The sequence below is a fragment of the Oryctolagus cuniculus genome, chromosome 9 (assembly GCF_964237555.1).
Source record: "Oryctolagus cuniculus chromosome 9, mOryCun1.1, whole genome shotgun sequence".
Taxonomy (NCBI): Eukaryota; Metazoa; Chordata; class Mammalia; order Lagomorpha; family Leporidae; genus Oryctolagus; species Oryctolagus cuniculus.
In genome coordinates, this window is record NC_091440.1 from 91,654,442 (window position 1) to 91,665,687 (window position 11,246).

The following is an 11,246-nucleotide window of genomic DNA, read 5'->3' on the forward strand; positions in this document are numbered from 1 at the left end:
GAATATCCAGTTTTCCTATCATTTGTTAGATTATCCTTTTCCTGTTGTATAGCCTTGACATCCTTTGCCAAAAATGATTTGACCGTCTTTATGTGGGAGTTTATTTCTGTGGTCTCTATATTTCTTTTCCATGGGTCTGTACGGTTTTTTTCTTTCAAGCCAGGACTGTGGTGGAATGAGGTGAAAAGGTCATATCAAAATGGCCATGGCCATGCTGTTTGATAGCTACAGCTTTGTAATGTGCTTTGAAATCAGAAAATATGTGCCTTCAGTTTTGTTTTTCAGTTTTATTTTGGGCATCTGGGGATCCTCCGAGAATCCACATGAATTCCAGTGTGGTTTTTTCTGTTTCTGCAGAAGACACCCTTGATATTTTGATAGGGATTTCATTAAGTCTATAAATTGCTTTTTGTAGTATGGATATTTAACAATGTCCAGTCCATGACATATGATGTCTTTCCATTTACAAATGTCATCTTTTTAAAAAAAATTTTTAAGATTTATTTAATTTGAAAGGCAGAGTTACTTGGAGAGAGAAAAAAAGAGAGAGAAGAAAAACAGAGACAGAGAGAGAATGAGAATCTTCCATCCACTGGTTCACTCCCCAAATGGCCGCAACCACCAGGGCTGGGCCAGGCTGAAGCCAGGAGCCAGGAGCTTCTTCCTGATCTCCTGCATGGGTGCAGGAGCCCAAGCCATATTCTGCTGCTTTCCCAGGTATATTAGCAGGGAGCTGGATCAGAAGTGGAGCAGCTGAGACTTGAACCAGCATATATATGGGATGTCAGCATTGCAGGCCGTGGCTTAGTCTATTACTCCACAACACTGGCCCCTGTGTATGTCATCTTTAATTTATTTCAGCAATATTTTGTAGTTTTCAGTATATAAGTCTTTTTAAAAGCTTATTTATTATTTATTTGAAAGGCAGACTTACAGAGAGAGAGGGTAAGATAGAGGGGCAGATCTTCTATCTACTGGTTCACACCCCAAATGGCCACAACAGCTAGGGCTGGGCCAAGCCAAAGCCACAAGCCAGGAGCTTCTTCCGGGTCTCCTACATGGGTGGCAGCGTTTCAGGCACTTGGGCCACCTTCCACTGCTTTCCCAAGGCCATTAGCAGGAAGCTGGATTGGAAGTGGAGTATCTGGTCATGAACTGGTGCCCATATGGGATGCTGATATGGGATACCAGTGTTGGAGGTGTTTACTTAACCCGTTACACCATAACACGAGGCCCAGTATATAAATCCTTAACCTTCTTGGCTACCTGTATTCCTAAATATTTTATTCTTTTATAATGCTATTATAAGTGAGATATTTTTTCTTCCTTTTCAGATTGTTCAAAGCTAGTTTATAGAAATTGAATTGATTGTTGTGTGTTACTTCTGTATCTTGCACCCGTGCTGAATTTATTAGTCCTAGCAGTTTTTTAATGAAATATTTAGGATTTTCTCCATATAAGATCATGTCATTTGTGAAGAGATAATTTTATTTTTTCTTACCACATTTAGATGCCTTTTTTTTTTTCCTTCACTGATTGCTGTGGCTGAGATTTCCATTACCTGTGTTGAAAAGAAACAGAGCCTGGTGTGGCACAGAGGGTTAAGCAGCAGGTTGCAACACTGGCATCCCATGTCGGAATGCCGGTTCAAATCCTGGCTGCTCTGTTTCCGGTCCAGCTTCCTGCTAGTGTGCCTGGGAAGGCAGCAAAAGTGGCCACATAGTTGGCCCTCTGCCACCTATGTGGGAGACCAGGATGAAGTCCTGGCTTCTGGATTTGGTCTGGCCAAGCCCCAGCGGTTGTAGCCATTTGGGGATTGAACCAACAGTTGGAAGATATCTCATTGTCTCTTGCTCTTTCTGTGTCACTCTGCCTTTTAAATAAATAACTCAAACTTTAAAAAGCGGCAGGAGTGAAATATATTTTTTCTAAATAAAGTATGGCCACTTCTGCTGTCTTCTGGTTACGATATGTATGGTATCTTTTCCCATGCTCTCATTTCTGGCTTATATATTCTTACATCTAAAGCTAATCTCTTGTGGACAATATATTGAAATAGAGTCTTTTAAAAAAATCCATTTGGCCACTCTATGTCTTCAGACTGGGGAGTTCAGTCATTTACACTTAAAGTAGTTACTGATTGGGAAAGACTTCTTATTTCCATCTTGTTAATTGACCTTTGTGTTACCTTGTGTCTGTCCCTGTTTAACTCGCTGCCTCCGTTATGCTTCATTGATTTTTTATAGTGACATTTTTTGATTATTTTAAGTCATATTTATAGGCATTTTTCCTATAGTTATGGAGATTATATAAAAATTTTAGTTATATTATCTCTTTTTAAAATATATGTATCATGTTATTTGAGGGACAGAGGGAGAAACAGAGGGAGAGAGAGTGAGTGCTGGTTCACTCCCCAAATGCCTATAATAGCCAGGGTTGGACTAGGGCCAGAGCCAGGGGCAAGGAACTCACTCCCAGTCTCCCATGTGGGTGGCAGGAACTCAATCACTCGAGCTATCACCTGCTGTCTCCCAGAATCCATATTGACAGGAAGTAGTAATCCAGAGCCAGAGCCAGGAATCGAACCCAGGTACTCCACTGTAGGATGTGGCCATCTTAACTGCTAGCCTAAATTCTTGTGCCTACAATAATCTATTTTTAGGGGGTAACAACTTAACTTCTGTTGCATGTAAAACATCTCTTTGCTATACCTGCTTTTTTTTGCTATTGATATCACAAATTATCTTTTTGTATTCTGTATCTATAACATAGTTTTAGAGTTATTTTTACCTTTATCCTTTAAATTTTGTGTGTGAATTGGAATTTTTTTTTCAGCATCATGACAGTATTACAGGATTCCATATTTGTATCTATATGTACCTCCACCAGAAAACTTTGTTTTTACATGCTATTGTTTTTCTGTCTAAGATCCCTTCATTTCAGCTTGAAGAATTCTGTTTAGCAATTTTTGGTAGGCAGATCTAATGGTCATGAACTCTCTAAACTTTTGTTTATTCATAAGGCTTTTCATTTTTGAAGGGCAGTTTTGCCAGATATAGTATTCTAGGCTGGCAGTGCTTTACTTTCAGCACCTTGAATGTATCATCCCACTACCTGCTGTTCTGTAATGTTTCTTCTGAGAAATATACCAGTAATCTTACAGAAGTTCCCTTGTAAGTGATAAGTCTGTTGATACTTTAAAGATTCACTCTTTATCTTTGACTTTTGACAGTTGGGTTGTAATGTGTCTCAGTGTGAGCCTTTTTGGATTCAGCATAGTTGGAGTCCTTTGGATTTCTTGAATTTGGATTTCCATTGCTTTCTCATATTAGGGAAGTTTTTAGCCATTATCTATTCAAATAAGCTTCGCGCCCCATTTCTCTCTCCTTTCCTTCTGACACTTGCATAATGTCCATACTGCTTCCTAAGATGGTGCCTTGTAATTTACTTAGGATTTCTTCACTCTTCTGTGTTTTTGTTTGTTTCTTTGACTCAATAATTTCAGATGACCTTTTCTTCAAGTTCAATGATTTTTTAAAGATTTATTTTATTTATTTACTGAAAGGTGGAGTTATAGAGAGAGGAAAAGAGAGATCTTCCATCTGATGGTTCACTCCCCAAATGGCTGCAACAGCCAGTGCTGGACCAGGCCTGAACCAGAAGCCTGAAACTCCATCCAGGTCTCCCACGCGGGTGGCAGGGGCGCACCTGGCACTCTGATATGGATGTCAGCATCACAAACAGCAGCTTAACCCGCTATGCTGCAACACTGCCCGCTGTAAGCATTCTCTTACAGCACACTGAGCTTCTGTAAAGGGATAGTTTTAATTCTATGTTAGGTAATTTATAGATTTCCATAAAACAGCCACCTATCCAGGCCTTCACAGACTGACTTGGTGGGGAGAAGACCTTTGTGAGCTTGATGAGAGGTTACGGAGGCCTCAGACCGCTTGGATGTGGAGGTGTCTTCTCCGAGCTTGCTGGTGTGACTTTCAGTTCCAGAGTGTGCTGATTTCTTTATCGGGACTTTGCAGTCCCTGGATCCCTCCGCCCGCTGTGGGCAGCGCTGTAGGATCTTTGGTGCTGCAGCAAACCACGGAGCTCTTCTGGCCCCCGAGACCCAGGCAGTCAAGGTATGCTCATTTCCTGTGGGAACTTCGGGTCAGAGGAAGCAGAAACCAGCCCCTCAGGAAGCCCCCAAAGCAAGGACACCGGGCTGTGTTTCACTCCCCAGAGAAAGCAGCAAGTTGGATACTTGCTCCATGTTGCTTCTGTGGTGGGAGAGGTGCTCCAGCTGCTGCAACAAACCCAGGAGCTTTCCTTGGTTCTTAGCACCCCCAAGATGGCCGTAAAGTGCAGGTTCCTCATCAGGGCTCTGAGTCCCCCGAGACAGAAAACAGTTCCTCAGGCAGCTCCCGCAAGAGACAGAATATTGCACATGCATCGCACTCGTCCCTCTTCTTCCCAAGGGAACGGCTGCGCCTGGGGCTGTGTGGCCCTGTCCGGAGCTGCGCTGGCTCGGATGAGGGCTGACACAGTTTAAATGCAATGGCTTTTCATGCCTGTTTCGATGCAGCTGTTACAGCCTTGAGCTTACTTGGAGTATCCTGAATTCCAAGGTGATCTCTGGAGTTCTCATGAGGACTTTTGGACCACATATATTATATTTGGTGTCTCTGTTGGGGAACAAAGCCTGGGGCTCCCCACTCTGGCATCTTGCTAACTGCAGAGTTTTAAGTCTTTTGATATATACTACCAAAGTACCCTCAGAAAGCTTGTTCCTTTATTTCACGCACTAATCTGATATTTGGCCATTTGACTAGGCAAAAACAAGTTTTAGTACTTAGAATCATACTGCCAGAATTGTTTGAATTATGTATGTGTTGTTACATATAGGAATTTCTGTAGCAGTTTTAATTTTTGAAGCATATTAAAAGTTTATGAAGCCATCATAAACATTAGAACCGGAACATCAGCATTAATGTTGCACCCACCTGTGTGATCCTTCCTGTCCTGTCCTGTCTCCCCCATAGATAACCACTGTTTAGATTACATCCTCTCAGTTTTATAATTTTCCATTCCTTGCTTTATGTATATAAATATGTATTATTCACATATGCAAATGTTGCATGTTTTAACTCATTTTTTACCCTTCTGATGAACATATTCAGTGTTTGATATACTTGTTTTCACTTAATGTATTTTTTTGTTTTTTTGACAGGCAGAGTTAGACAGTGAGAGAGAGAGACAGAGAGAAAGGTCTGCCTTCTGTTGGTTCACCCCCAAAATGGCTGCTACGGCCGGTGCTGCGCCAATCCGAAGCCAGGAGCCAGGTGCCTCCCCCTGGTCTCCCATGCGGGTGCAGGGCCCAAGCACTTGGGCCATCCTCCACTGCCCTCCCAGGCCACAGCAGAGAGCTGGACTGGAAGAGGAGCAACCAGGACTAGAACCCGGGGCCCATATGGGATGCCAGCACCGCAGGCAGAGGATTAACCAAGTGAGCCACGGTGCCGGCCCCCAGAGAGTAGGCTTTTTTTTAAAAAAAAAAAAACAGTTTCATCAAAAAGGCTGTGGGAGCATATTGTAAATACTGTCATGTTATTTTCAATCACCTTTCATGGAGTAATAATGCCACACATGTACAGGTGTACATGGATCAATAAGCATTTGTAAGCCTGGGTGGATTTATGTTTAAATAACAAAATGTTACCATTTTGGCAATAATACTCATTTCAGTTTTGTAACAAACAACAATTACTATATCCTGGAGGGAAGTTATACAATGAATAGGCTCAGATGATAACAAGGGCCAGCGCTATGGCACAGTGGGTTAAAGCCCAACCTGTAGTGCCGGTATCCAGTATGGATGCTGGTTTGAGTCCTGGTTGCTCCACTTCTGATCCAGCTCTCTGCTATGGCCTGGGAAAGCAGCAGAAGACAGCCCAAGTCCTTGGGCCCCTGCACCCATGTGGGAGACCCAGAAGAAGCTCCTGGCTCCTGGCTTCGGACTGGTGCATTTCTGGCCATTGCAGCCATCTGGGGAATGAACCAGCAGATGGAAGACTCTCTCTCTCTCTCTCTCTCTCTCTCTCTCTCTCTCTCTCTCTCTGCCTCTCTGTAACTCTGCCTTTCAAATAAATAAGTAAGTTATTTATTTGAAAGGGTTACACTGAGAGAGAAGCAGAGAGCTGGATTGGAAGTGGAGCAGCCGAGTCTCAAACCGGAGCCCATATTTGAGGCTGGTGCTTCAGGCTAGGGCGTTAACCCACTGTGCCACAGTCCTGGCCCCAATAAATAAGTCTTTAAAAAACAAACAGAAGATAACAATTTAGAGATAATTTATCTGAGTTATTACAAAATGAGCACTGAAATTCCAAATGATACATTTATTTGAAAGAGGAAAATCCTTAGAATCATAGAATTTACATAGAAGGAATCCTGAAATATCCATGTGCAAAAAAAAAAAAAAAAAGTCTGCCTGTTTAAAGTGTACAAAGTATGGAAATTCCCAAAGTAAACAATACAAATGGCCAGGAGGGAAACAAAAACTGTTGAACCTTACTTAATCTTAAAAATACATTAAGGGGGCCGGCGCCGCAGCTCACTAGGCTAATCCTCCGCCTAGCGGCGCCGGCACACCAGGTTCTAGTCCCGGTTGGGGCGCCGGATTCTGTCCCGGTTGCCCCTCTTCCAGGCCAGCTCTCTGCTGTGGCCAGGGAGTGCAGTGGAGGATGGCCCAAGTGCTTGGGCCCTGCACCCCATGGGAGACCAGGATAAGTACCTGGCTCCTGCCATAGGATCAGCATGGTGCGCCGGCCACAGCGTGCCGGCTGCGGCGGCCATTGGAGGGTGAACCAACAGCAAAAGGAAGACCTTTCTCTCTGTCTCTCTCTCTCACTGTCCACTCTGCCTGTCAAAAAAAAAAAAAAAAAATACATTAAGGGGCCGGCGCCGCGGCTCACTAGGCTAATCCTCCACCTTGCAGCACCAGCACACCGGGTTCTAGTCCCGGTTGGGGCGCCGGATTCTGTCCCGGTTGCCCCTCTTCCAGGCCAGCTCTCTGCTGTGGCCAGGGAGTGCAGTGGAGGATGGCCCAAGTGCTTGGGCCCTGTACCCCACGGGAGACCAGGAGAAGCACCTGGCTCCTGCCATCGGATCAGCGCGGTGCACCGGCCACAGCGTGCCGGCTGCGGCGGCCATTGGAGGGTGAACCAACAGCAAAAGGAAGACCTTTCTCTCTGTCTCTCTCTCTCTCTCACTGTCCACTCTGCCTGTCAAAAAATAAAAATAAAAAAAAAAATACATTAAGGGCCGGTGCAGTGGCTCACTTGGCTAATCCTCCGCCTGTGGCACCGGCACCCCAGGTTCTATTCTCGGTTGGGGCGCCGGATTCTGTCTCGGCTTCGGATCCGTGTAGTCTGGCCATAGTGGCCATTTGGGGAGTGAACCAACGGAAGGAAGACCTTTCTCTCTGTCTCTCTCTCTCATTGTCTATAACTCTACCCATCAAATAAATAAATAAATAAAATATTTTATTAAAAAAAAGCCTATTCTGTTACGCTTACCTATATGAATTTTTTTTTCTGATCATTGCTTTCTTCATCTGTAAAAATAAAATGATGACACCCATTTCTAAAAACAAAATTATATTCATAATTTTTCAGTTGCACAGTTGAAATTTTTTAAAGGATGTCAGTTTTCATTTTTTTCAAATGACCTATTGGAGGGAGGTCTTCCACCCACTGGTTCACTTTTGAAATGGCTGCAACAGCTGGAACTGAGCCAATCCGAAGCCAGGACCCAAGAGGTTCTCCCAGGTCTCCCACGTGAGTGCAGGGACCCAAAGCCTTGGGCCATCCTCCGCTGTTCTCCCAGGCCATAGCAGAGAGCTGGATTGAAAGTGGAGCAGCCAGGATTTGAACTGGCTCCCATATGGGATGCCGACGCTGCAGGTTGGGCTTTAACCCACTGTGCCTTAGCACCGGCCCCCAGTTTTCATTTTTTAAAGATTAGTTCTTTCCTCAGGATTTGAATCCATCAGGCTGGGAGGTTTTTGGGTACCTGAGAGAGACATCAGGGTTTTTTTTGGTTTTGTGTTTTGTTTTGTTTTGTTTGCTAATTTGTTTCTACAAATGTGTGAAGAGTAGAGTAAAAGAAATGAAATGTTACCTAGATCAGTGGTTTTCAAACTCTTGATCTAAGCTCACTTAAGCAGATTGGAATAAAACCCACATAGACTTTCAAATGGGAAAAAATGTATTCTAACAGAAAAATTAGAGAAGAACAAAGTAATTAAAAATGCATCAAAGTGTGTCAGCATATTCAATGCTTTAAATTAAGGGGCTTTATTTTCCAGCAACATCAGTAATAAGGGAAATGTAATGTTTTAGATAACCTGTGATTTTAAGTAAGTTCATTAATCTTAAAGTATGGGGATTTTTTTTTTTTTTAAGATTTATTTGAAAGTCAGTTACAGAAAGAGAGGGAGAGACAGAAAAAGAAAGATCTTCTATCTGCTGGTTTGCTCCCCTAGTGGTTGCAGTGCAGGGTGGGCCAAGCCAAAGCCAGGAGCTTTCATCTGGGTCTCCCCCATGGGTGGCGAGGGCCCAAGCATGTGGGCCATCTTCTTCTGCTTTTCCCAGGCCATTAGCAGGGAGCTGGATCGGAAGTGGAGCAGCCAGGTCTGGAACCTGCACCACGTGGGATGTGGGCATTGCAGGCAGTGGCTTAACCTGCTGTGCTACAACACTGGCCCCAAAATTAGGTGGATTTTAAGCACAATCTTATTTTTATTTATTCCAAGAGACTTTGTCAGAAAAATGAATATGAAGTATGCATACTCAAAAAAAAATGAATAGTGTATGTCAGTGGGCTGTCATTAAAAGTTAAACTTATGTAAGTGAAAAAAAATGCCATTATATGAATTTTAAAAGGAGTGAATAAAAACTGAGGGGCTCAGGGAATGGTTCCTGTAGAAGATATAGTGAAAATAGGATTTAAAAGTACAAGGCTTTCAGAAAGTTCATAGAAAACGCATATTATGCTTTGTCGACTTCAGAAATCTTGTACAGCAAACAAACTTGTCTTGTAATTCCAGTTTTCCTTCCACAGATTTGTTGAAGTCCCCTCTTGCATCTGGGACGGCAGTAGTGTTCAGCCCTGCCTAAAAATCCGTGCCACAGTCTTTCCAAAGGCAACCTTTACGTATCTGCGTAGCTGTCATTCTTCTCAGGCCATGCCATATCCGTACTGGGCCACACTCTGTCTTATACAGGGGGATCTAACCCTCTGCTATGTGAACATCGTTGCAGTGTTGGGAGAGAGTGGTGTCGGTGGTGTGCCCAGCCTGGGCTGCTGTTAGGGGGTTAGGGCCTGTCGCCATCCTCGATGAGAGGTGGATGACTGTCCTGTTCTGATCTTGCAACTCCAGCTGTTCTTTCTTCAAATGCTCTTTTTGCTTTGCTAGGTTTTACGAGTCAGGGTAGTCTCTCAGCATCTCACAAGTTCTATAAAACCAGGGGCTGTAACTGGGCACACATCTGAAAGAATGCATATGAAGACTACTATTAAATAATGTCTTAACTCGATTTCCCACAACGGCTTCCTTTTCAATGTAAGAACACGAGAATTACAGCCATAAGAAATCAGCTTCCTAATGAAACAGCCTGCCTGGTCCTTGGCAAATAAGTATGCTTTACAATGCATAATGTAGTGGTAATGTTTTCTCAGCATATTAAACAAATGCATTCTTATTTTTGTGTTTTCAGATAGTGGCCAGAACTGTAGTGCCAGTAGTAAAAGTGAACGACTAAGTGCCAAACTCAGAGCTTTACCTGGGACAAATGAACCTTATGAAAGTAGCAGTAACAAAGAAATAGGCAAGTGCTGCTTCTCCCCACCCAGTCCCCACAGGCATAGCAGGTCTGCCGAAGACTGGTGAGATGGCAAACCCCGTGTAATTGGGAATTACTAAAAATCTGATACTGCAGGCCAATCGGAAAATGACTTGGGAGAGCATTTCTGTTCACTCTGAGTTGTTCAGTTTTAATGATGAGACGTTGGCTTCACCTTGGTTGTGTTTTTCTCTATTCCTCTAACAATCTGTTTTGAAACCTAGATGCCTCGTACGTGGATCCACTTGGCCCGCAAGTAGAGAGGCCAAAAACTGCGGCCAAAAAGCGAGTCGACGAGGATGACTTTGCTGACGAAGAGCTAGGAGATGATTTACTTCCAGAATAACACACACTTCAGTGCGTGTCTTAATAAAGGAAAGAAGTCACCTTAAAGGATAACACTCAGGTTAAATGTCGGATTAAATATCCGAACTTTAATTTTGTACATTGTCAAAACTCTAAACAAGTGTATTCTGTTCCGAGTATGGATTTTAATTGTTTGGTTGTTTTTCCCTATGGAATAAAAACCTGTGAAATTAACACTTTTGCCAGTGACTACCTTACCTTTTTGAAAACTGACCCACAGGAAGAAATAAAGTTTTAGCACAACATAGGACTGACACACACGTGTATCCACATAACTGTGTGGATGTACTCACTATAATTTACCCTTATTGCTGTAGTGTATGCTGATATTGTATATAATTTCATTAAAACTATAAAGTGCTACTCGTGAATTCACTAAATTGATTTTGTTGCTTGCAGCCTGTGTTAGGTCCCTATGCATGGTGAATTTATCTTATTTTATTTATAAATTTTTTAAAGATTTATTTATAGACAGAGGGAGAGACAGAGAGAAAGGTCTTCATCCACTGGTTCACTCCCCAAATGGCTGCAATGGCCAGAGCTGGGCTAATCTGAAGCCAGGAGCCAGGAGCTTCTTCTAGGAACCTGATGTGGGTGCAGGGGCCCAAATGCTTGGGCCATCTTCCACTGATTTCCCAGGCCATTAGCAGAGAGCTAGATTGGAAGAGGGGCAGCCGGAACATGAACCTGTGCCTATATGGGATGCCAGTGCTGCATGTGGAAGCTTAACCTACTTTGCCACAGCACTAGCCCCTTTAATTTTTTAAAAATTTGTTTAGAAAGGCAGAGTTAGAGAGAGGGGGTTCTCCATCCACTGGTTCACTCCCCAAATGGCAGCAATGGGAAGCCAGGAGCTTCCTCTTGAGTCTCCTGCGTGGCGCTGGGGCCCAAGTACTTAGGCCAACCTCTACTGCTTTCCCAGGCACATTAGCAGGGAGCTGGATCAGAAGAGAGCAGCCAGGATTCAAACCCTCACCCACATGGAAT

The 11,246-nt window shown here is 43.4% G+C and overlaps 1 protein-coding gene across 7 annotated transcripts in view; it reads left to right on the plus strand.

The window, feature by feature from the left end:
- Nucleotides 1-10,433, plus strand: part of IFT88 (intraflagellar transport 88) — a 125,209-nt gene extending 114,776 nt beyond the window's left edge. For 5 of the 7 annotated variants that reach the window (XM_070049126.1, XM_017343475.3, XM_008259933.4 and 2 more), the window contains 2 exons: nucleotides 9,768-9,878; nucleotides 10,118-10,433. In XM_070049126.1, coding sequence (XP_069905227.1) covers nucleotides 9,768-9,878; nucleotides 10,118-10,239 — 233 coding nt within the window. In that variant the 3' untranslated portion in view covers nucleotides 10,240-10,433. The remainder of the gene's footprint in view (nucleotides 1-9,767; nucleotides 9,879-10,117) is intronic. The other 2 variants (XM_008259936.4, XM_070049127.1) reach the window with 1 other exon arrangement.
- Nucleotides 10,434-11,246: the final 813 nt, after the last annotated feature.